Here is a 27217-nt window from a genome sequence, read left to right as displayed (position 1 = left end):
GTAAGTTCGCCACTTCAGCCAGTACGTCATCTAACCGCCGTGGAGGGACGCACATTTTGTTTGACTACAATCGTGGATAGTGCGGCAATTTAAATCAGTTAAAGGAGAAAACTCCACCAAGTGAGACCCAAAGCGTGTGAATGTGCGTCTCAGTGGAACAATAAAGTGTTACTTTATGCCAATATATCGTGTTGAAGAGTTTTAACATTTGACTGATTTTTTTTAACACATGCGAGACATTCCGCCGCGGTGTTTCCGCAAAAAATTACTTTGAATTTCAATCACACCGGTCATTATTTAATTAATTGACCCAAAATTGCCGGAAAAACAGAGACAATCTTAGCACAGTGACAAAGTTTTCCTTCCAGTTTTATTTGACTTTGAATGTTTTTGCCTATTTTTATTTTATGAGCTTTTCTTCTCGTGATCAACCACACCAAGTGGTCATAATTGTTAGTTTAACATCCACTCTGTGAAGGTAGTTAATAAATCATCTAAACACATAGTGTTATGCTCATTATCTTCTCGTTATAGCGCAGTGAATCTCCTAGATTTATTATGTATTATTCAATTCTTTTTTTTTTTGTGAAAATTCTTTAGTGAACTGAATTGATTTTTTTGTGAGTTCTTCACCTCCAAAATTTCTTTATGAAAAATTCAAAGCAATTTTTATAATCATATTCAGGTCAAATGTCAATGTTTCACGAAAAAAATATATAAGGTATATAAATATAAATGTAAATGTAAAGTAAAATATAACGGTAAAATATAAATATATATAGCTACATGGTACAGATTAAGGAGAAAAGGGAATGTACATGGTAAGTTTCACTTACGGGCTGTGATTCTTCCTTCAGAGGCCAAGTTAAATATATGTAAATGCAAAGTCTATAAATAGCTGCAGAGTATAGATTAATCAGAAAAGGGAATGTACTGGTAAGTTTCACTTACGGGCTGTGATTCTTCCTTCAGAGGTCAGTCTAAGTGTGATATTTGATATAAGTTTGGTGGTGCAAACTCTGGGGGAAGGCTAACTCGCGCATTGGCTGTGATTCGTGGCGCGAGTCATCCTTCCCCAGAGTTTGCACCACCAAACTTATATCAAATATCACACTTAGACTGACCTCTGAAGGAAGAATCACAGCCCGTAAGTGAAACTTACCAGTACATTCCCTTTTCTGATTAATCTATACTCTGCAGCTATTTATAGACTTTGCATTTACATATATTTAACTTGGCCTCTGAAGGAAGAATCACAGCCCGTAAGTGAAACTTACCATGTACATTCCCTTTTCTCCTTAATCTGTACCATGTAGCTATATATATTTATATTTTACCGTTATATTTTACTTTACATTTACATTTATATTTATATACCTTATATAAAAGGCGCCCCGCTTCGCGGGGCGCCAAATAGTTAGCGTACTGATTAAACATGCAACTATATATATATTTTATATTTTACCGTTATATTTTACTCTGCATTTATAGTCATATATCTTATATATAAGGCGCCCCGCTTCGCGGGGCGCCGGATAGTTAACGTATTGATTAAATAAAATATTGAAAGCCTAATATCTCCTGAACGGCTCCATAGATTTTCTTAAATGACCTATCGTTGGAAAGGTCTTGACCTCAGCTATAACATACTGAAATTTTAACGAAATGCATAGTACAGTTTTTGAGATATTTAGACCTCAAAATTTTGGATATGCAAAATATCGACTTTAGCGCCTCTTGCGGTCATTTCTCGAAATTGAAATGTTCTAGACATTTGTAGGGTTTCCCGAAACCTTTCATTTGCGCTTGAGTTGATTAAAATCGGACTTGTAGAACCCGAGATATGACATGCCAACTTTGGAAGGCTATATCTCGAGAACGGCGACATAGATTTTCTTCATTTTTGGCATGGAGCTAGATAATATAGCCAGCTATAACATATAAAAATTTGAAGAAAATGCATCGTGTAGTTTTCGAGATATTCATCGAAAACTCATCGAAAATTTTGTTTCTAATTTTTGGCCCCCTAGCGGTCACTTTTGAAACTTTGGTTGTTCTAGAGAGTTGTAGGGTTTGTTGAGAGCTTTCATTTGAGCCCGGGTTGATCAAAATCGGTCAAGCCGTTTTCGAGTTATGGTCGATTTCCGATGAAAAATTGTGGCGGCCATATTGACTAAACGGCTTGACCGATTTTCGAAAATGAGGTATAGTTGGAAAGCTCTTGATGGCCCCTACAACATACCAAAATTTCAGACCTCTAGCTATAATAAGGCCTGAGATATAGCGAAAACAAAATTTAGGGGTGTTCCAAAATGGCGGACGGAGGGGTGGGGGGGTAAATTTGACCTCACCATCAGACGACATCAGGTCGATATACTAACTTTGCCTTTTACCGCAAGTCTCTATCTATTACCGTTCTCTTGTAATCAAGCGTCAAACTCCGGCCGGCCGGACGGACGGACGGACGGACGGCCGGCCGGACGGCCGGAAGAATTTTTTTTTGACATACGTTTTTTGGAATGTGGGGACCCTAATTCGTGCTCATCCCGAGTTTGAGCCCGATCTGACGACATTGCATTTTAGGTGGTACACAGAAGCTGTGCTATTCTTTTCTTCGAAAGAATCACAGCTAATTATAACTTGAGGGGTTCATTTCAACACAAGAAGCAAAATAAATCAGTTCGACTTTACACGGAGAATTGAGGTGTTGCTGTGTGAAAAATCTGTGGATCAGCAAAAATTCGTTTTTACTCGAAGAATTGGGTCATCCCAAAAATTATTTTCTTCACACCGAGAGAAAGTGAAAGAAATTCGAATTGGTGAATATTTCAACGAAGAATTTCGTGTAATAATTACAAAAGTTCAGAGTTGAAAAGTAGATAGATAATGGATTATTCGTACGACACACCCACTGAGGAATTATTTTGATGGATTCATGAAAACTCGAAAAAAATCTTTTCAAAATTATTTTCCTATAGAAATTGATTTATTTTCATTTAAAAATCGGTTGAAATGTTCTTGAAAAATAAAAAGTTTAGTTCCATAAATCTCGATTGTTTGGATAGGATCATAAAATATATTGAAAAGCTTTAACAGCCTTAAATAAAAGTGTTAAGTGGTTTAAAAAAACGATCCCTCTAATAAAAACAAAAAGATCCCAATCAAAGTCTTTTAGTTTTTGCTAAATGATCTAAAAGTTATGATTTAACTGACTTTTTGAACCAATCGAAGGTACTTTCAATGAAAAAAGCAACAAAAATCACAAAATACAACAAAAAGTTTTACTTATTTACATTTGAATAAATATTCTCCAAGTCAACTCTTTGGCCTTAATTCTTAATAGATTTTCTCAAACTGACGTAATTTTCTTTTCTTAAAAAAAAAAGAAATTTAAATACATTTTGAATAATGATCAAAACCATGAATTTTTTAAGAATATTTTAAAGAAAAAATTAGTTACCTATATATATATTTAAGTGCTTATAATAAAGAGGATGTTCTCAAAAAGACACTATGTATGTACGTACAATTAGGGAAAATGTTTTTATAAATAGAAATAATTTTCATAAATTGACGGAAATTTAGAAAAACTTTAGCATATTCCAGGAAATCATTAGGAAATCTTTAATTTTCCAAATTACTTATTTGTAAAGATAGCCCAGAGAGCTTTAATCCCAAAATAAAAAAAAACAGTTTAATTTGAAAGCAAGTTGTCAGAGCAGCTGTTTTTATTCCTCATTTATTTCATTCTTCAGAAACAAACAACTCTTTGATTGAGGGCAAATAAAAGAAAACATAAAAACATAAGGAATGTACACGAAAAAAGACACAGAAATGGACTCGACTGCAGTTGAGATTGAGACGGAGCTTTTTGGTGAGGTCCCACAGCAACGCCCGGAAACGCAATCATCTCTCTCCACGATCAACAGTCTCGCGAATGACATTGAATCTGCTCTTGTAACTGAAATGAATAACACCAATATCGCCAATGGCAATGGTATCATTCACAATGGGTATCATCCAGAAAAGTCAGCCTCAGCAGTCATTGAAATCTACGACGATAAAGGTAAGTTCACAAAAAAACATGCAAACTGCGCACTAATTCCTTAAATTTCTCAATAAATTACCTTACAAATTGAAAGACGTTAAATACAAGAAAAGAAGATAATTTAGCAAAAAAAATGAGCTAAAGTAATAAATAGGTGAGTATATACTCAAACAAGTTTTCGAATTTATAAGAATCTGTCTGTGAAAAAAGCCTCAAATATTCTCAACATGACGGAATCTTGACATTCGTGGCAAGAAAAAAGAGCTTGGAGCTTTAATGACCCTGTTTTTGTACCATCGCAGCCTCTCACAAACCTTAAGTAATATTCTCTGCCATACATAAAATTCAATTCTAAAACATATTTGAAGGAGGCCCTCATTTAAACTGGTTTTCAAGAAAGAACCAAATCATTATCTCTTACGGTCTCAATAAGACGAGAATTATATATCGAAGTGTGAGAGTGTTTATGGTTTTACGTTTTTTTATTTATTTTATTTACATTAATAAAATAATGGAGAACTTTGGAAGCAATTAAAGGGATGAAGACATGACTTGTTTAAAAATAAGAAATCTTAACAAAAAATGTGGCCTTGTTGTTATAAATAAATTAATCCATTTTATTACCTGTAATGATAAAAAAATTTGTAGGGAAAAGGCGCCTAATATGGGACAATATTTAATTTTTATGAGTCACAGGTGCTTGAAACTTAATGATTCTGCTATCAAATATTTGTTAAATATTGTTAAAAAGATTATTTTAATGCCAATATAAATTATTTTAAAAAGATTCATAATTAGGAGATTTTTTTAGCAGGTAAAAGCATAAATTTTCTGACATAACCTCAATGTTGTTTAGTTAATTTTTAATTTTTAAGTGTCTTCAATTTATACGGCCTTATGGACTTTGACGTCCGCGGCTCTATAATATCTTTAAAAAAATTATAGATGGCTAAAAATATTTTTAAATTAAATTTTTAAAGTTAAAAAAATATATCTGAATGTTGGTGGGCTTTGTGAGTAAACGTAAAATTAATATTTTTATTCCGATTTAAGAAAACTAAAAGAACATCTCAAACTTTTTATTTAAAACAAAGGGTTTTATTCTAAAACCAAGAAAACCGTTGATTGAGCGCGTATTTTGCCGTAAAAAAAATTTAAAAAAAAACATCTTCATTTATTCCATTTATTCCAAAAACCAAGAAAACAAAACCAAGATTTCAAGGTTTTCTTGGTCGCTGAATAGAAGACAGTATCTTAGAATCTGAGAATCGTAATTGTACCTAAAAAGATCTAACCTAGAAAACCCCACAAGAAATTGATCAAGAAAATCTGGTCTCATATTAGTCAATCTTCCCCTAAAGTCATTGCTTTTACTCGTATTACTGCATCGAAACGCCAATTAAAAACAAATATTCTACTTCTTATCAGTTTGTTCGTTTTATTCAATTTCTTTAAGGAAATATTCAACAAGAACCGGAGTGAGCATAAACACATTAAACATAAAAAAAACATATAATTAAAAACCGTTTTATTTTGTAAAATACCTGACAATGAGATACCAATTGTCATAGCCAGGTACTACGATTCAGACTTATGGGGGTGAGTCCGGTCCGTACGTCCCCATGGCCCACGAGTAACTGAGCCAACCGTACTACGGTGGTTGGGAGAGAGAGTCACCTTAAGACGCCCGCCAACCCCACACACATAAGCCAATCTGTCCTATACCATGACAGTTAGTACCAGCGGTAGTACATTCGGCCATTCCTGACTTTTGTGACGTCCTCGGCACAAGCTAGGAAAAGCAAGACAGATTGACCGAATTTTCCCGTGATCTTCGACCAGTATACTTCGCAATGAATGCGATAACAACTGCGGTCCTTTGTATAGAGTACAAGTCTGTATTAGACAACAACTCTTTGCACAAACTGAAGATCATATCAAAATGTTCCAGTGGAACCTCTTCCGACCAGTATACTTCGCAAAGAATGCGATAACAACTGGGTTCATGTGTTCTAGAGTGCAAGCCCGGCACAGTGGACAACAACTCTATAGACAACTGGAAGAATATATCAAATTGTTCCTAATGGAACCGTACCTGGTAGTCCAAGTACACAAGGGTTCTGTTTGATTTAGTACGCCAGTGCACATGACACAAAATCATCACACCCATGAACCTACAGAAGGTTCTCTCAACACAGCTTTCGCCATGTTACTTGTTTCTCATGGAACATATGTCTAGACTTAGCTTACCCAGTTCCAGGAACCGTAAGCTCGTTCCATAGAGACTAGTGTCTCCGAGAAACCATTCGCCGTATGACTAACTATCAAGAACCTTGGACCTAAATCTTGGATTGATGTTAATCAATACGACATTTCAGGTTTTCAACGTAACAGGCCCACCATGCAAGCATGATGCCTCTCCGCGAAAACCTCGTCATGCTTTATCTACACCAGTATCATTTACTCACAGACTCATGATTTGTCTCTCTATACCATCCGATCAACGAAGACTCATGAATGTTGTCTTTAGTATTAACTGGTTGCATAGATACATGACCTGAATGTCTTGTCTAGCTTACAATGCGTCCATTGATCGCCCAGACTACCTTCCTATTCATCCATTCTACCATATCTACTGAGACATCAGGTTGGTTCTATGGATGCTTGAAGAGCCAGTTTATCACAGTATTTCTACTGATCACATAAACATAGCGAATTGCTCTTCCATGTGCACAGGCACTTTTCTCTTCTCCTGATACCTCACTATGCGAAACCATAACCTCAGAGAACTTCCTTTCGCCCAGGTATCCAATGCTTCAGTAAACCTGATCAGAAGAGAAACGCTACTTCGACACACTACCTCTTATCCGTGCACTATACTGCCAGCTGTAACTATGCTATAACAACAAACAGCTCTTGAATGGCAGAGGTATATTTCTCTTCGCCTGATACAACACAACAAGCAAAAACAACAATCCCAGAGGACTTCTTTCTGCTCAGTATCCAATGATTTCGAAACATCGATCCGAAGAGACTCATACACTTCACCCTACGCCACTCATCAGCCCTTGCCACCTTGCCATGCTGTAATTTTATATGATTCATGGCATGCCTTGACTTGTGGAGCAGATGATTCTCATAGACGTATCCGGGAATTCCAGTTGATCCCTCCATTCACTGAAGAATTCCTCCCTTCCTAAACATCAAATGTCTATATTCCCTCCTTGGTTTTTCGACCTTTGGCACATCCTCTTCGTCTCGGACTACCCTGTGAACAAACCATCCGATTCTCCTCACTTCGGAGAATTTCTAGAACCTCTTATTTCTCGCTCGGCTTGTTCTAACATCCTGACCAAAGACGCGTATCATTAATGAAAAACCACCAAGATCCAGAAATCCTCATTTAAAATGGTTACTTCTTTCCTCAACAAATCACATTTGCAGAATTTTCGAACCGACATTTTTTTTTTTAATTGCAACCAATTTTTCCTTCGTCTCCTTTGTTGCCTAAAAAACCAAAAATCAGAATTCTCCAATTTTTTTTATTTATTTATTTTTTTTTTTTTGCATTTCAAAGAATTCAACCAATTCTTCAATTCTTGAAATTTTCATTAAAATTCCCTTTTTTTTCGAATTCCATGAAAATTTCAACTCATTGGTTCTTTCTAATTCTTATGCAACTCAAAACCTCTTCCTTTTTATATTAAATCGGGTTCGATCTAAAAGATGATTTCCCGCATAGACTACAGCTGAAACATTACAAAATCACACATTATAATACACGGAATAAAAAAAAAAACATAATTTATTCCGTTGACAGCTGTAAAGGAATCTTCCATTTAACATTCTCTTAAACTTAACATGTTATACATAAACATAAAATTCATCAAGAGAATGACATGACAGGGGGGGATGAAAAGCGCTTTTCATGGGAAATAATTAAAAATTTTCAATGATTATTTTTATATGGAGAATACCACTCTCCAACACATTGAAACTACTTGCTATTTCCCTTCCTTTACTCCGCATAGGTTGCTGCATACGTTCCTTTTCGCCGCACCATCAACGCGTGTCGGGACTGCCGCACGGTGCCTCGTTAGTGTGTGTGTATGTGTTTCCACTTGTCGCGACGAACACGTTGCGTAGCTCTTCGACGGCTCCGCAGCACACATACATGCACGCAGTTCCTTGCGCGCGCTGCTCGTTGCTGTGCTCTCACTGTCGCTCACACATACACACACACGTCGCTTCGCTGCGCTCTGCTGCAAGTTACACACACAGGCTGTGTGGATGTCGAAATGACGTCCGGCCCTGAAGTTTTTAAAAAGAAGAAGAAGAAGAAGAAGTTACACACACACAGAGGAAAGTGCCGTTATACGGCACTCAACACATTTTGCGCATAAATTTCACGCACGAAAATGTCACAATTTTCCACTCGTGGCGGTTTTTCCCGACAGGAAAACTATGAACGGCACTCACGGGTGCCTCAACGCGAATATTCCACGCCACAAAAGTCCCAAACGATCGACTTTTTTCCGCGAATTCCATACGGCGACGTCAAAGTGACGCCATGGAATTTTTCACTCGCGAATTTCACTCTTTTTAACACTTCTCGCACGTTCCACTTCCGCGAACGTTATTTTTGGGCGTATTCCACTTCTGAATTGTAAAATACCTGACAATGAGATACCAATTGTCATAGCCAGGTACTACGATTCAGACTTATGGGGGTGAGTCCGGTCCGTACGTCCCCATGGCCCACGAGTAACTGAGCCAACCGTACTACGGTGGTTGGGAGAGAGAGTCACCTTAAGACGCCCGCCAACCCCACACACATAAGCCAATCTGTCCTATACCATGACAGTTAGTACCAGCGGTACTACAATTTAAAGTAAACAGTCTTTATTTTCTGTTAAAAAAAGCCATAAAAAATATTACGTAATTAAAAAAAACTATGTGTCAGAAAGTTTTTAAAAAAAAGTCAACTAAATATGTACAATGATATAATTGAGAGTCATATAAGTGCTATTATACTCTTCTCTCCAATGCTAATCTATTCACAAAACTTCTTATGTACAAAGCCGTACGTGCTTGGTGTGATTGCCGAGTCATTCGGTGTACAGTACAGACACACACACATATTCTAAGTGAATTCTATGATAAGAAATCATTATAATTCTTATGTGGAGACTTTAGACATTGCGATAAACCCCCTATGTACACCGCCATATGATCCGCGATTGTTTCAATCAAGACGGGGCAGTTGCTTCTGCGGTGCTGAAAGTGAAACTCACGTATTTTTGTCCAGCGAACTTTATTTAAATTCCACCACAAAGGTACTTATATATGTATATTTTTTGAGAGATTTTTCACTAAAAAAAAACGCGCAAATTACGTGATTGGTGCAGAGAAGCTTTTTACCTCCACCTTGAACTTCGAAGTCGTGTTTCAGAGAAATAAATGCTCTGTGTTTACAATATAATACCTACCTACATAGCTGAGATTATATGTGCATTAGGAATTGTGCAAAAGGCGCATTTTAAGTGAGATTTTCGTGAAGGTAAACCACTTTGATGATCACAACAAATGACTTCTAAATTATTACAATTCGTTTATTTTTGTCAGTTTCGCACATTTCTCCTAACACAACGTCAAAATATTTATATTGTATTAATATTCCGCCGGCGCGTCGCGTTAATTTCATTATATTGAGACATTGACAAAAAAACGTGATTATAAAAAAGGATGATTAACTCGCTGAGATTTTATTTGTGTAGACACCGCTTCTTCTAAAATTTACGACGTTGTAGTGAAAAAAGGAAGAGCTCATAAGTTTTCTCTCCAAAAAAAAATCTTTTGAATGTTTTGGAGAAATAAATTCTTTTATATTATGTTGTTTTTTCCTCAAGTTATGTACAGGTATATACATTGTAAAAGATTAAACAAAAACGGTTTAAGCTTGAGCCGCTTGAGCTTACAATCTATTCCACCATATAACAATCAATTTTCCAATTTATGAAGCTTTTCAAAGTCATTGGCTTTGAAATAGTCTGCCAATGAATTTTTTTTCATAAATTCCTTCTAAATGTAGAATATTTAAACACATATTAGATTAAAAGAACATAGATTGAAGAAAAAAAAAGAATAAAATAGTTAAGAGAAGAAAGCTTTTTATCATAAACGCAAAGCCTCATTACTTTGGTATTTATGTACGTATATCTCATTTAATATTCGTTTAACGATAGAAAAAAATATTATCTAAAGTAGGATACCTACCTATATAATATGTTTATAGAATTTATTTTTCATCCATAAAATCATTTAAAACAAAGCTTTTTGGCTAATATTTCTTTTTAAAATGATGAGATTTTTGTGGTTGTCTATTTCTTCCAAAGCTTTCTTTTAAGCAAAAAATATTTCTCAAATAAAGGACCTTATTCAGCGACCAAGAAACCCTTGAAATCTTTGAATTTTGTACTGAAATTTCAAGATTTTAAGCGAATTTCAAGGGTTTCTTGGTCGCTGAATTAGGCCCAAAGTTTGATTTTTTAATCATTTTGTGACCTCTACTACAGAGCTTGAGGTGAGCTTTAGGTACACATAACGATAAGAAGTCAGTTGTTGTTGTATCAAGGGTGGGAGTGTACTGATTCAATGAATAGAATTGAAGTGAATTTTATTAATCTGAAAAAATATATACCTATAGTTTTATTATATATCTACATATATGTATGTACATCATCATTTATTTATTAAAATGTTTACACCTTGTATGATTTCTGCTGTAAAATATCAATTTTTTATGCAAGGAAAAGCCAAAATGAAAGTTTATTCAATTCTGTGGTTTTCTTAATAAATTCTCAATCACAATGTCTCACTATAATTGCCTCCTATCATTATATACATATGTACGTACATGTATTATGTACATATAGGTACATATCAAGTCTTCTGTAATATCTGCCAATGAAATGAAAAGCTAAACTGGTTGGTAATGAAAATAAAATGCTCGATTCTAAGCGAATCAAGCTCACAGTTTAGTCTCTCCATGTAGTTTTACTCTAAAGTTGTTCTGGGTTAGTATAACGTTGCGATTTACTGACTGAGCTTTCTTGGGAAAACTTGCATTCTTCCACCCAAATCAGGTATATTTATTTCATTTAAAAATCTGCAATTTGTCTCTGAAAGAACTCAACGTATGTTTTTACTGAAAACTCTTCTAATTTTCACAATTATCCTTAAACTTTCAACACCTTTTGACCTTTTTTACTGTAACGATAGATGGGAAAGTTTAAAATTCAATACACCATCATCCACATATGTTGAATAAACGTTACAACCTTGGAAGGAACACCTTCTTTACCCATCATATGGGGTTAGGGACGCGAAAATGCCACAGGGAAGGTATTTTAAATATTTAAAATCCAGGTTCCAGTGCAAAGTACAAAAAGGTTTTACCAATATTTTCCCCATCATACGTATCCGACATGTTTAGTTCCCACCATTAATAATTTCAACTTACATAGTTGTGAGAAATTGGGTAATTCAAAACACCCCCAATGCAGAAAGCAAATTGCAGCTTTGCATCATTTTGTATATTATCTCTGCCAGCATTGAAAATTCGTGACAATTATTGTGAATTTTTTTTTTATAACAATACAAAGAATAAATTTTCCCTGGAAAAGTTGTCGCATTTTTTCACAACTTCTCCACAATTATTTCGCGCTTTTTTTCTTTTTATTCTTCTGATTAGAGGTGTGATATACCCATGCACTTTGCGCCTCTATTCTTTTGAGATGATGCTAATTAACAAACAGCTACCACAACAATTTTTTCCATGTGAAAAATTTGTTATTTAAAATTTATTGTTACCTCCTCTGCGCTTCAAAGCCCTCTTGCGAAGACTTTGAAGCTTCGGAAAGCTCAAAAGCGTGTAGTATAAAGTTCAAGACGAATTTATTCGTTATTTACCTACCTTGAAGTAGCCACAAATGTAAGTACACTGTTAGAAATAGAATGTGAAATTTTCATGAATTATTTTCTCTTTTTTTTCATAAAATTATTATTAATTGAGTATCTGAAGATATTAAATAAATTTTAATTTGCAACGTTTCGAGGGTGTTTGTACTCTTCTTCAAAACATTAAAAATGAAGCATTAGTTAATTAGCAAAACAATAATTATCAAAGAAGGTATTCTTCAAGTCAAAAGAATTTGAGGAAAACGTCATGTTAAAATATTTTATTTTATTTTTGATTTGAATAGATTCTTGTTGAATATCATAATGACAAAGCCCTAATAAATTTATTATTTTAATTAAACTTTCCAAAGTGTCTGATGCTCTGAGGAAGATCATTATGAAACCGAAATGTCAGCCAAGATATGACAATTTCCTAATAATAAATTTAACAAAAAAAGAAGGTTATTCACAGAAGTATGAATCAGTCCCCAAATTTTTTTTATGATAAAAATGGGTTTGATTTCTCATTTTAATGGGAGACTTTAATGTCAACCTTGCTAAAAAATGCCTCTTGAGTGCTCGGTTTCGTGGTCTTCTCTCTTCACTTTCTCTTACTTATACTCCTTTTAGTCCCACGCGTCTTGGATCCCTCCTAGATCTCATGTTAATACCTGAAACTGATTCATCTAAATTACTGCACTTTGGTCAAGCTCCTTTGCCTGGCATTTCGGACCACGATATGATCTTTGGTTCCTACAATTTTCGTCTTCCTAAACCTGAGAATAAATACAAATTTGTATCTGATCTGCGTAATTGCGACAAAGAAGCTGTAGTTTCTGCAGCCTTGGAAGTCGATTATCAATCATTAAAATTTGTTGCCTGTCCTTCTGAGCGTGTACTCTCAATTACTGAAAATATTAATACTCTCTTTGATTCTTTTGTCCCTAAGAAAAAAGTCTTAATACCTTCGCTATTAACCCCTTGGATAAACGAAAGTATCCTTAAGCACATAAAGCGGCGAGATGCTGCTTTTCGCAAATGGAAGCGTACTAATTTATCTGATGACAGACGTAGTTTCTGCCGCTTGCGTAACAAAGTGAGCACTCTAGTGAAGGGAGCCAAAAAGAGGCACTTCCTAAAATCCCTTGACATTAATCTACCTGCGAAAAAACTGTGGGATAATATTAAAAGGCTTGGCCTTCGACCTTCTGTTGGCTCATCTCTTGGCAAATCCCTATCTGCTGATGAACTAAATCAATTTTTCTCTACTGTGTCTAATACTGTGCCGCTTTCAACCCCTGCACTTCCTATTGAGCCCTGGGAGGGTTTCACTTTTGACTGCATCTCCCCTGAGTCTGTAATTCGTGCTATCTCCCGTGTGAAGTCGAATGCTATTGGGAGCGATGGGGTCTCTCTTGACTTCATTAAAATCTTACTCCCAGCTATTATTCCAGTGCTTACCGAAACTTTTAACCATATCATTACAACGTCGACTTATCCTGATCCTTGGAAGTCAGCTATTGTTGTGCCTATTCCCAAAATTCAAAACCCTGTTCAGCCTTCAGACTACAGACCTATTAGTCTTCTTCCTGTACTCTCGAAGGCCTTTGAATTTGTACTTCATGAGCAGATTTCTGATTACCTAGATGAGAATAAACTTTTATGTAAATTCCAATCAGGTTTCCGTGTAGGCCACGGCACGATCTCAGCTCTTCTAAAAGTAACCCATGATATTGCACAGAGCCTCGATGAAAACCACTTTGTGGTCCTGGTGTTATTAGATTTCACCAAGGCTTTTGACAGCTTGCCGCATGACCCCCATAAAGAGTGTCCATGGACAATCCAATGGATTGTCCATGGATTCGTCCCATGTGTCCCATGGAAATTTCTTGTTTTTTTCTTATATTCTGTCCTACGACAAAATAAGACATCCTCAAAGACATTTTCATGACTTCCGAGTCTTGCTTTCGTACGACAGATTTTGGACAGATCATAGGACTTGTCACTTATTTCCGGTTAGGATTTGTCCAATGTTTACAAAATTTTTTATTGGACACGTCAGGGGACAGTCCATGGACAGCCTATACAAAGAACATAGGACATATCCAGTGTTTAGAAAATTTTTAGAAGACGAGTCAGTGGACAATCCATATGAATAGCATAGGACAGATCCGTGTAGAGTAAAAATCTAGCAGACACCTCAGAGGACAATCCATGGGACAGTCTATACAAAGAGCATAAGACATATCCAGTGTGCAAAATTTTCAATGGACACATCAATGGATAGTCCATACGAATAGCATAGGACAGGTCCGTATTCAGAAAAGTTCTAGCGGACGCATCGTAGGACATTTCATACGAATACCATAGGACTTGTCCAATTTTTTTCTATTTTTTTTTTTACTAAAAAACGCTTTGAAATTATTTATTTTTATTGTTTTATTTAAAAAAATACATAAATCTTACATGTATGATACTTTGTCCTTCGGCGGTTGAACTCTGACGTCCTGGGTCTTTGAGATATTCTGCAACTCCTGTATTCCAAGACACGGGATGCTCTGCAATTTCTGTTTTCCAAGACACGGGATGCTCTCCTACTTCTGTTTTCCAAGGCACGGTCTGAAAAGACAAATAATTTTATGAATATTAAGTAAAATCTTCAAAATAAAATGAGATATAATCAATCAATGATAAGTACCTTTTCTTTTCTCCATTCCCTTCGTCATAAATGCTGATAGTTCTCTTTGGCGAGCTTTTGTAACGTGGGAGTATCCGTAAGATAGTTGTCCGGGAACGCCGGGAACGCCGGGAACATGTAGCTGTAAGAATATTACAGAATATAAGAAAAAAACAAGAAAAGTCCATGGGACACATGGGACGAATCCATTGACAATCCATTGGGTTGTCTATGGACACTCTTTTTGGGGAGCCTGGGAGAGTCCGGAGAATAGAAGTTGTCCGGGAACATGTAGCATGAAAAGACAAAACAATGAATAATAATGGAATAATAGAAAAATTTGTCAAATATTACATACATAATATTTACTACTACTACCCCGACTACTTCTACTACATACTACTGCTACTACTACTGCTATTACCACTACTACTACTACTATTTACAGAAGAGCGCTCTTTAATTAAAATACTTCTCTTTTTACCTGCTTTTATTCGAAAAAAATCTCTCACCTGGACTTGTCGAAACACGTAACCTGTAAAAAAGAAAATTTCTATTTTCGCGTACAATTATATAAATTGCAACTTAAGTTCTTATACACATCGTTTAACTATATCCTAATTAGTGTATAATGTACTTACTTTGCTATTTTTCCGGATATTTTTCCCATTTTTCCATTTTCCAACGCTGCTACACACGCACTCTTCACAGAACAAAGACATTTGAACAAACGTAAGACATATCGATGTAAGCATATGTCGAAAGTCCAATGAAAATAGTTGGACTGGCATTAGATATATGAAATTTTAACGTCCTATGATATTCCTTTGGATTAGCTTTGGACGTCTGAATTAGACGTCTTAAGAGATATCGTAGTACAAGATATTATACAATCGTGGGATATATCCCAATCGAATGTTCAATGATGAACTAATGGACTGGCATTGGATATGTCTAACGTAAACTTTCCTCTGAAATTCCTTTGGACTAGCATAGGACGTTTGAATTAGATGTGCTAAGATAAATCGTAGGATTAAACATTAGACTATGGTTGAATATATCTCAATCGAATGTCCAATGGTAATCTATTGGACTGGCATTAGATACGTCCAATTAGAATGTCCTATGAAATTACCTTGGAGTAGCATTGGACGTTTGATTATGGTGTCCTAACATAAATCGTAGGATTAAACATTAAACTACTGTTAGACATATCACAATCGAATGTCCAATGATAATCCATTGGACTGGCATTGGAAACGTTCAATTAGAATGTCCTATGAAATTACCTTGGAGTAGCATTGGACGTCTGATTATGGTGTCCTAACATAAATCGTAGGATTAAACATTAGACTACTGTTAGACATATCACAATCGAATGTCCAATGATAATCCATTGGACTGGCATTGGAAACGTTCAATGTAAACGGAAATTGGACTCATATAGGACAAGTGAAGGACACGTCCCAAGAAAAATCATTAGACTAGATATAAGACTGTAATTGGACATATCCCAAACGAATGTCCAATGATAATCCTTTGGACTTTCATTGGATATGTTCGCTGAAAAAAGATCACATTGGATTGCTGTTAGACATGTCCATAGACATGTCTACAATAATAGGACAACTCTTTATGGGGACTTGGTCTGTTACAAACTCCTTAATTTTTTTAAATTCTCATCAACCGCTATAGCCCTTATCCGTTCTTACTTCAGTAATAGATCTCAAATAGTCAGATTTGAAGATGATGTGTCTTCACCTTCCTTCTTAACCAAGGGCATTGGCCAAGGCTCCATCCTGGGCCCTCTCTTCTTTTCACTTTTCATAAACGACCTTCCTTCAGTTTTGCGAAAGTGCTCTTACCACCTATATGCAGACGACCTTCAATTATACGTCGCAGGCAGTACAGCAGATCCATCGTCTGTCTTTCAATGCATGAATGAAAATCTTGCACGTGTTGAGCACTGGTCGACTTCAAACGGGTTACTTCTAAACCCCAAAAAGTCCCAGGCTCTTATCATTTCTAAGAAAAATGCTCAAGTAACTTCATTCCCCTTGCTTCTACATGGAGAAATCATCCCAACTGCTGATCAGGTTAAAAACCTTGGAATTTTTTTCAATTCTACTTTATCATGGTCTGATCATTCAAATGCTGTTTGCCGCAAAGTTAATTACTCTCTTTATACCCTCAGACGCTACCGGGATATTACTCCTAAACATACTCGACTTCTCCTTGCCCGAGCACTCCTTCTTCCTTTTTTTCTTTATGGGGCTGAGCTGTTCTTTCTTGCGGACAGCGACTCACTCCGCAGACTTTCTGTTGCATTCAACAACTGTGTTAGATACATTTGTAGTCTAGGCCCGCGTGATCATGTCTCTCACGTCAGGAACGTGTTTGCAGGATGTGATCTGCCGGCTCTGCTTGAAATGCGTGCCATGATATTTCTCAATCGGCTGACGTTAACCCGCTGTCCTGAATACCTAGCGTCTCTTATGACAAGGGGTGATTCTGCTAGGGTGAGGGGATACAAGGTTCCTAGAGCTCGATCTGATATATTTTATCGTACTCTTTTTGTCAAGGGTGTTTCCCTTTTTAATGCGCTTCCGACAGAGTGTCGTGAATCGACTTGGGCTATTCATAGAAGATTCCAGACTGACCAGTTGCTTTCTCTTTAATATTTTTGATTTTTTTTTGCTTTATCTTTTGCTTTTTTTCTTTTTCTAATTATTGTATGTATACCTTTTTTAACATTAAGTTCTGAATCTTAACGCTTTCTTTTTTTTTTCTTTGCTTTTTTTTCTTACCGCGGACTATGTAAGAGGGGAATTCCCTATTTCTGCGGATAAATAAATAATACCTAATACCTAATTATTTTGGTATTCAGCGTAAAAGATAAAAGAATTTTAGTATTCACCATAAAAAAACTAGTCTCCAAACTTTAATAAAATCTCCAAAAATAAGTAATAAAATAGAATTGGTATTCAGGGTAAAATTTTTATCGAGTTTTTTCTTTTATGATCAAAGTGAATTTTGGTGGTTCTTCTATGAGCGTTTTAACTTAACTTGTTAACTTAACGATTATTCGAATCTTCTTCGATTTTTCGAATAATCGAAGCACTTTAAAAAAACGAAGCAGTTCTTTTGCAGTGCTTAGAACATGCTTCGATGCTTCAAAGTATCGAAGATCGAAAGTCCGTGCCCTAGTTTTAAGCTATTTTATGCCGTTTGATGATGTGAAAATTATGAGTCTGACAGAAATTGATCTCTAACTAATTTATGAAGGCAATATCATGTTTTTGCTGATTATTAACTAAATTTATTTATTAAATATAAACGAATACATAATTAAAAAAAAAACAATTCTGCCCATCATGCATTCGATAAATTCTTCACAATTTTATGGAATAATTTCTAATGGCCATTTTAAAGGTTTTACCCATATGTACTGATAAAAAATTTAAAAAAATATATTATAAAAAAATCGGTATTCTGCGTAAAATATTTTTTAGGTATCGTATGAAAGATTCTGAGAATATGGTTCCAAATTTCTGTTGCAAAATTCAGCAAATAATTCACAGTGTACAAACAATTTATTTTATAAAGTTCCATCCAACAGGGAGAAAAGTTGTCATGTTGTATGGTAACTTCAGTAAAGATTTTGTGTTGGATGTGCATGGAAGTTGCTCTTGAGATTTCTTTTGAAGATTTTGTGTTTTTCTCTAAGAATAAATAAAATAAAATAAATCATTTAAAATGGTTAGAGGTGAGTTTGAGCTTTTTAGCAAAATCAGCAAGCATAGATTTATCCTTATGCTTTGCATAAGGACTCTGGAGGAATTTCTTGTGCGATGCCTTTGAGACATTGACCCTCTGTTTTACTTTCCAACCAGTTTCTTCCGCAGCTAATTTGTTCATTTTCTCTCTTGCAGACACATTCACCAACGAGAAGAAGATGTCCACATATGACGATGTAAGTTGCAATTTAATTCTTTTCTTTTTATTTTTTATGCTCCTCTCGTATGGAGCCAACACCCACGATTAATGAGATTGAATGATGGTACAAAAGAGAATACCCAAAAAAAATTATTTTCTCTCTGTGAATGATTTTTTTTTTCGTGTGGAGAGATCTTCAATTATGAGATTTAGAAAATATGGCATAACTAGTCTTTTACATAAGCGTGCATTTAATGCAATTTCCTTGCATGAGTTGATGTTGAAAAAAAATCAGTCTGAGAGCAAATTTCACTTTTAACACACACACATGCAAACACTCGGGTGAAATGGCTATTGCAGGAAATATCACAGGTGAGCTCCAAATGTGGAACATCTCGCACATTTCTTCTTTGGGATTTTTTTTTAAATAAATTCTTTTATTTAAGAATTCTTTACAAACTTCTTTCAATAATTTTTATTTTCTTAATTTATTAAAAAAGAAAAATTAAAATATAAAAAAATTCCTCGTTAATTGAAGCACCTCTGTGGGTTATACTGAAAATTTCTCCTTCATTTCATCTTCGTCAATCTCTTTGTAATTCACGTCTTTTATGTCGCTTCATTTCAGATTATGCAAAGAGCCCATGCCGCCTTTGCGAGTGGCAAAACCAGAGATGTGGACTTCAGGTACCTATATTACTAAAGAAAAATAAATTCTCCTCTTATGATCCGTGGTTAATGAAAAATCTTTTTTTTTTTCATCTTCTTCCTCCCAACTCTCATTGTCACGTCACGATGACTAAATAATACATGGTGGACGTAAAAAAAATTTTTAAAGAGAGAAGCAATTGAAACAACTGATGAGACTCTATGAGGAAAATCAAACGGAGATGGAAGCTGCACTGGCGGCAGATTTGAGGCGTCACAAGCAGGAATCAGATATTTTGGAAATTGAATTTCTCAAGAATGATCTGACGAATACACTGATTAATTTGCGGGATTGGACAAAACCAGTAAAGGTGAGAAATATTTTAAGGACTCTCAAACATTTTAATGTTAATTTCCGAGCAAAATTTCACAAGAAGTCTTGAGCACAATTGACCCTCATAGTTTGTCGGTTACTGCACTGTTTGTTCTTTACTTTGACTTTCTTATTTGCTTCAATTTAGTGATAAAGAGATAAGAATTGTTATGCTTCAATGAAGTTTATTTTCTCTCTAATTCCAAACTGAATAAGAATTAGAGACAGAAAAATCCAAAGAAATTGGATTTTTTTTTAAAATTTGTAATCATTAAAAAAATTTAAAAGTTCTTGGAAAAAAAGAACGTTCGTCCACTGAAAACTTTTCGACTAACATCGCGTGAGACTTTAATAACGCACATATCCCCATTAAATCGTAAAAGATGTCGTTAAAATTAAATAATACGTTAATAACTTTATTTCTTCATTTAATCACTCAGCTAAACCTTGGCACAGACCTTGGCATAAACCGTTTATAATCTTCTAGAATTATATTAATATTCCTTTAATCGATTTAATAATTAAACTTAAGCATACCTATGATTGTAAAATTTTGTTGATTTTTTATCATACTTTAATGATTTTTTAAAAATATTTCTTAAACTTCTTTTTTTAAATAGATCTGAAATTTTTTTGTTTTCTTAGAATAAAAAATAAGAAAAAAATTATCTGAAACACAGTTAAAAAAAATAAATTTAATATTCTGAAATCATTTCTTAGTGCCCGATTTTGAATTGTCCAGATTTGGATAATTTTTTTTTAAATATTCTTATTTGATAAAGATACTTAGTTACTTAGTTACTTACTTACTTTACCGGCGCTACAGCTGGTCTCCAGCTTTGGCCTGACAAAATAACAAAGGACAAAACAAAGATAAATATAATTTTAACTAGTCAACCCGAGCCCCCAATCACGTGTGAGCAATCACCATTTTAAGCTATAAAAGGTGGGCGTATATTAATAGGGGGGATGAATAATACGGTACCCCGAGAAATTCTAAAAATAAAAAAATCCCGTTATTTGACCCTTCAGCAGGTAGAAAATGGGAAAAAATCAATTTTTCTGTGGGGGCGCTATAAAGGGGGGTTGGGGCGGAATCCCATATAGCGCTTGCAACTCGTATTGACCCCCTCTACCCCCATACCAAATTTCATCAAGATCGGCCCAGCCGTTTCGGAGGAGTTCATGTGCCACAGACAGACAAACAAACATTTTCAGCTTTATATATTAAGATGATTTTCTTCTGTTTTAATTAGTTTAATTCCATCAACATTTCGTAGATTTTTTCTCTCTACCTTAAGTGTGAAATTTTAGAGCCGAAGAAAAAGACAAAAATCTCCGAAACATCGTTCTCTCTGTCCTTTGTAATTTCAAGCAACAAATTAATTATTAAAAAAGTTATTATAGGAATGTTCAAATAATTTTGGAAACGCTAGAGGAAACAATATGGCCAAAATGTGAGAATTTCGAATATTTTTCAAGGATAAAAAATATTTTTCACTATTTAAAAAAAAAATACTCAAGTAAATTTTTAATTTTCTATTTCAAAATTGGTTTAAAAATCACTTCTGAAGCTCTTTGGACTTCCAACCTTATTTGACAATCCGGACAATCCCAAATTAATGTTATATTTTAAAAATATATATATTAATTAACTTTCAGCCTGAGAAGACTTTTGTAAATATGCTGGATGGCGTATATATCTACAAGGAACCCTTCGGTGTGGTCCTGGTGATGGGAGCATGGAATTATCCACTCCAATTGACCCTCTTGCCCGTTGCAGCGGCAATTGCGGCGGGAAATTGTGTTGTTATCAAACCCAGTGAAGTATCACCGAACTGCGCAAAGTTCATTGCCGATAAGGTACCTCGGTATCTGGACAATGAGTGCTACCCTGTAATCTTGGGCGGTATCCCAGAGACGACAGAGCTGCTGAAGCAGAAATTTGACTATATCTTCTACACGGGTTCCACACGTGTGGGAAAAATCGTTCATGCGGCTGCCAATGAGAACCTCACGCCGGTCACACTGGAATTGGGTGGAAAGAGCCCATGCTATGTGGATGGCTCATGCAACATTGCCTATGCAACACGACGAATTCTCTGGGGGAAGCTCATTAATGCCGGGCAGACGTGCATAGCCCCTGACTATATATTGTGCTCCAAGGAAGTTCAGGGGAAATTCCTCGAGGAAGCACGAAAGGTTCTCCTTGAGTGGTATGGGAAGGATACGAAAAATAGCCCAGATTTGTGTCGTATTGTCAATTCACGCAACTACCAGCGTCTTGTGCAGCTCCTTAAATCGGGAACTGTAGCCCTGGGCGGGAAGACGGATGCCGATGAGAGATTTATTGAGCCAACAATTCTCATTGATGTGAAGGCAACAGACCCAATAATGCAGGAGGAGATCTTCGGACCGATTTTGCCCATTGTCAATGTCGAGAATGCATATGATGCCATTAAGTTCATCAACTCAAGGTAATCCAGATCTGTGCATAAAATTTACATTTCTTGTGAACTTTCCATTTCATTCGTTATTTTTTTTTTGAAAAGTAGCATAAACAACATTATTTAATTATTTTGAATCTCATTTTAATTTATTTACAAACCAACAAAATTTACATTTTATTTTTTTCTCTCTTTTATGCATTTTTTATGATTTATCGATGCTAAAAAAAATATTACCACACCACTCATCCATTTTGTCAATTGCATCACATTCTCTCATTGTCGTGCTGGAACCGCAAAAAAACATCCATTTATCCTGCAAAAAAACTATAAAAAAAATAACACATGAAAAGACCTCTCGCACTCGTAATGTACATTTTCACGACGGACAATGCAATTCAGGATTTATTCATACGGAGTACACAATCTGGCAGTATGTGCATTAACGACACAATAATGCAGTACGCAAGTAAGAAGAAAATTCTCCAACTCAAATTGGGAAAAAAACTGTTAAACTTTTTCTTTTTTTATTCTTTAATTTTATTCAAATTGGACATTTGGGAAATATTTTATTTAATTCTTTCTGTACAATAAAAAATTCTTCAATGAGAAAATTGGCGGCAATTTTCTCGCCAAGGGGTGATTGGGGCCTCTTACTAAAACACTCCACTTCACGTCTGCAATTTTATACACGTACCTATACCTATAATTTATAATTTCAAATGGTGGTGGTTATTTTTAGTATCGGATTTTAGATTAATTTAATTTCAAGTACAAAACACTCTTCATTAACACAAAAGCTTTCACTTAATTTAATGCATTTTCTTTCATTAAAAAGAATTCTTAGGCTGTTTTGGAAATTATGAGATTAGAATCAGAATATTTGAAGGAAAGAAACTTTGAAAAAAAAATCTCTTCAATTTAATATTTTTTGAGACTTTCTTATGAATTTTCTGAGACTTTCCCAAGGTCTATCTTCAAAATTTTCTTAAAAATTCATTTCTCAATCAAAATTCTTGAATTTTTGGAAAAGGCGTTCTAAATATCATCCTCTAACCGAATCCGTTTGATGTTTTATAAAAATAAATTAAGGTCATTTTATTTAAAGTTAACAAAGAAAAATTAGACAAAACTGGATTAAGAAAGTTTCAGGCTATTCTTTAAGGAACATTTTTTTCTAAGAAATTTTCTTTTAAAAATTTAAATTTTCCAAAATAACCTAATGAAATAACTTTTAGAAAGTAATTCTATCATCTCAGCATCTTAATAATTCTCTCCATAAAACCTTTGCTATTTTTATTTATAAAAGAAAGTGCTTTCTTTCCAATGAAATAGGGATAAACCTCTATCTCTGTACATCTTCTCAGAGAAGAAGGAAGACTCCAAATTATTTTTAAAGAATACCTCAAGTGGTAGCGTCTGTGTCAATGATACAATTATGCAAATTGGAGGTGGGATATCTTCTTTAATTTAATTAATTTTTCAGCAACTTTTTCGTCACTAACGGCTTTTGTTTGTTTAAAAAATATTTCCGTTTCTTTTTGTATGTGATTTATGTACGTTGTATGCTTGTAAAGCTTGCTTTTATGAGACGTGCATACCTGTATTTAGAAGAAAAAAAACATTCATACTAATTCTTAGCAAATCTGGATGTAATTTTGAAATTTTATTGCATTTAGAGAGACAAATCATTTTTCTAAAATATTCGGCTTTTAGAACCAAAGAAAATTCTCAAAAAGACATTCAGATTTGAAATCAATTTAATCTGTACAGTAATAAAATCAATCAGTTTTGTACTAAATTAAAGCATGATCGTTAATAAATGTAGCTTGTTTGTAATTCTTAAAAGTTGACCATGATTTAATCTGTCGTTTATTGGTAAAAAATATAAAAGCATAATTTCCATTACCTACTGCTAGAAATCAACATAAGTATCATCACAAAGTCACGTTCAAAATATTTGCATTATTTGTAATTCACAAGGAATATTTTATGTTAATGAAATGTCTGTGTGTGTCACAAAAATTGATTTGATTTGCAATGCATTCAATCAGGGCGAAACCATTGGTACTGTACGTCTTCTCGTGTAAAGCCAAAGAATTGAATTTGTTTCTTGAAAACACTTCAAGTGGTGGCTTATGTGTAAACGACACTGTCATGCACTTTGCAGGTACATAGTAATAAATATAAAATAGGGGAAGATGGGGTAGATTTGGTCACATGTAATTATTATTCATGTAATTCTTGTTTTTTAATGGGATTGATTCTGTCAAAAATCTTTCCTTTTCTTACAACTTAGAAGTTTCTGTTAGATTTTAACAGTTCAATTTTTTTTAAAACCGTTCCGTTGTTGTGTTTTAAAAGAAAAAATCTGACTTACTATCTTAGAAATCGTTCAGAAGAAGATTCCTAGAATAGTGGTTTTCTTCTTAAAGCTCTCGAATTGTAAGAGAAAAGATTTTTTTTTTACAGATTCGACCCAATTGTCAACAAAATATTTCAATTTTTTTTATTACCTTGGTATATTAAGATCATTTGCCATTTGTAGGGGTCAAAGGTTTCTATCTGTTGTTAAAGAAAGGAAAATGTGTTAAAGCTTCTCATTTGATCTTTTTTGACCGTTTTATATGAGAAGATTGCGAACTCGCAATTAATTTTTCGATACAATTAATCGTTTTTCTTCTATTAATTTTTTTTTATCAATAACTTCCGTGGGGCAAAAATGATCAATATTTTAAAGGCACAAGTTGCATAAAAAATGTTAATAAACATTATATTTGGAAAAATTTATTAAAGTAAAATTAAATAATTAAATTTAATTAAAGGTTTGTCTTAATTCCAAAGTGACCTACTTCATCCCACCCTCCCCTACCATGCCTTTGATAATATTTCGTGTGAATATCTATATATTTTTTACCAATTTTGTTAAATTTGTGAATATGTTGACAAGCTTCAATGTTTGCAATGTTCTGTGTTATTTTTGTTCTTTGAAAAATATTTTTAAAGAGCTCATCTTTTGCATCATTTCAGGACAATGTTTGCCAATTTTTTAAGGTTTTTATTAATTTTTCTTTAGTAGTTATGAAATGCATCTTGATGATTTTAACTAAATCTTAACTTGTTATGAATCTCTTAATATTTTTGCATGAATTTAAGAAGTTTAATAAAAGTTTATTTAAGAATTAATTTCTTATCATTAAAATGAAAATTTGAGCTCTTTGATTTAACCAGAGAATGAAACTTTGAATGTTTAAAAATAAAGAATTAAATTCATTAAAAGATTCTTTAAAAATTCTTTTTAATCTCTGGTTGTTTCTATTGCTAATTTAAAGAATTTTTATTAAGGATTTTCTTAAAACAAATATTCTTTTATTTATTTAGTTGAAAGTCTGCCTTTTGGCGGCATTGGTATGAGTGGAATGGGATTCTATCATGGAAAATTTTCCTTCGATACATTCTCCCACATGAAGTCGTGCCTCGTGAAGAATTTCAATCCAATTGGCGAGAAATTGGCTTCGTAAGCTACCAATTAAATAATTTTTATCAATTCCACAGATTTTTATTTTTTCTACAATTTGTTCTTTAATTTTACAGAGGAAGGTACCCACCGTATTCTGAGAGCAAAACCCAATTTTTGGCCTCACTTATGCGCAAAAGACGTGGAATTCCAACAAAATATCTCTCCCATTTATTTGCATTCGGCTTGGGAGTTGCTGTTGTAATCCTAACAAATGCATTATTGAAGGTAAATGCTAGGAATAGAGCTTCGTGGAATATGCTGGTAAAAATACAAAATGCTTTTAACTTATTCTTCCAGAGATCCCACAACTAAAACACAAAAAATGTATTCTTGTTTGTCCAAAAATGTTCTTAATTTTAAATGAAAAAAAAAAAAAAAGAAATGTAAAAGTATGTAAGGTCTGGCGAGATTTGCGATTGAATTAATTCTTTTTATTAAGTTTATTAATGGATTTAAGGGTAAATTACAGTGCATGTTTTGAGATTTTAAAGTTAAAGCTCCATAAATCGCAATTCCATAAAAATCTTTTCCTATCAATTACACATTTTGTAAAATAAAGCTCTAAAATCACAAACGCGGTGTTTAGTTTGTTTCCCTATCTTACATTTTTTTTTATCAATATTCTTTTGGAGGAATTGGGCATTGTCTGTTTTGCTTGTTTTCTTGGGAAAATTAGTTGCTGCAGAATTGGAAATATTTATTAAAAAATTTTAAATTTAAAGAAAAAACTTTCTTTGAAATAGAATTTTTTTCAAGATGGCTGCCTTTTCAGTCCTTTGGCCGTTAAAAAGTAAATTTTGAAAACAGAAAATTTATTTAAAATCTGAATCTTGATTAATCAGTTATTCGTCTCGCATTCAAGCGACGATTTGATTTTATAATTTTCTTGATTTCAGAAGAATTTTAAAATAAAAATAAATCTTAAAGAATCTCTTTGTTTTTTAGATTATTTATTTTAAACTATAAATTACGTAAATACGGTAAACACTATACTGCAGCAACTAAAAGGATTTTCTGTGTTCAATAACTTTGAAAAATGTTTTTCTTTCTCTTTAGTTAATATTTTCCCCTTTTTCCTTTCAGGACGACAACCAATAGGGGAAGAAATGGATTTTCTTGCATAAATTACATCAATAATTGTGATTTTTTTTTTTTAAATTAATATACGGAAAACAAATTTTCGGGGTGATTTCGAAAGGAAAATTCATTTTCTTTTTCCAAAAGTTAAAGATTTGATTCTTCATAGAATTTTGAGGATAATAAAAAAAGCTGGAATTTGGGAGTTTTCGACTAATTAAAGTACGAAAATTTTACTTGTGAATCACCCAGTGATTAAATCAGCAAATTAGTGCCTTTATGATGTTATTTTCTTATAGTGAAGAAAATGAATTTTCCTTCAAAGGACGCACCCTGGTTCACAGGTGCAAAAGCTTAAAAATATATTTTTTATATCGTTGGATTTAGTGTTAGAGAGCTTTTATGTAAATGTATGTTATTCATGTGGTATTTTGTGCATAAATACATTTGTTATTGCGTAAGATGTTTGCATAAATAAAACTTTATAGTCTGCAAAAATGTTTTGAATTTTTTTTTTTGGCGAAAATCGTTT

The 27217-nt window shown here is 34.0% G+C and overlaps 1 protein-coding gene across 26 annotated transcripts; it reads left to right on the top strand.

Annotated features, from left to right (window-relative positions):
* Positions 1-27183, top strand: LOC129791772 (aldehyde dehydrogenase, dimeric NADP-preferring). Of its 26 annotated transcripts, none has more exons than XM_055830172.1 (10): positions 1-478; positions 3756-4066; positions 18617-18657; positions 19249-19307; positions 19459-19639; positions 21304-22118; positions 22442-22557; positions 25470-25605; positions 25683-25833; positions 25906-26182. In XM_055830172.1, the coding sequence occupies exons 2-10, from the start codon at positions 3811-3813 to the stop codon at positions 25918-25920; spliced, it is 1770 nt and encodes a 589-aa protein (XP_055686147.1). In that variant the 5' UTR covers positions 1-478; positions 3756-3810; the 3' UTR covers positions 25921-26182. The 26 variants fall into 26 exon arrangements, with proteins under 26 accessions (XP_055686147.1, XP_055686148.1, XP_055686153.1 ...); XM_055830173.1 differs by lacking the exons at positions 22442-22557; positions 25906-26182 and adding exons at positions 24143-24258; positions 26692-27183 and having other exon boundaries at positions 17-478; XM_055830178.1 differs by lacking the exon at positions 25906-26182 and adding an exon at positions 26692-27183 and having other exon boundaries at positions 102-478.
* The last annotated feature ends 34 nt before the right edge of the window (positions 27184-27217 follow it).

The sequence above is a fragment of the Lutzomyia longipalpis genome, chromosome 3 (genome assembly GCF_024334085.1).
Source record: "Lutzomyia longipalpis isolate SR_M1_2022 chromosome 3, ASM2433408v1".
In the NCBI taxonomy this organism is placed as follows: domain Eukaryota; kingdom Metazoa; phylum Arthropoda; class Insecta; order Diptera; family Psychodidae; genus Lutzomyia; species Lutzomyia longipalpis.
Note: the sequence above shows the minus strand (reverse complement) of the source record. Positions and strands in the feature narration are given on the sequence as shown.

Bases quoted from the DNA above. Each gene is read 5' to 3' on its own strand.
- LOC129791772 (XM_055830165.1), top strand. From the start codon at position 3,811: ATGTACACGAAAAAAGACACAGAAATGGACTCGACTGCAGTTGAGATT. The intron at 18,658-19,248 runs GTAAGTTGCAAT...GCTTCATTTCAG, and splicing joins AGATGTCCACATATGACGAT to ATTATGCAAAGAGCCCATGC. The intron at 22,119-23,423 runs GTAATCCAGATC...CCAATGAAATAG, and splicing joins ATTAAGTTCATCAACTCAAG to GGATAAACCTCTATCTCTGT.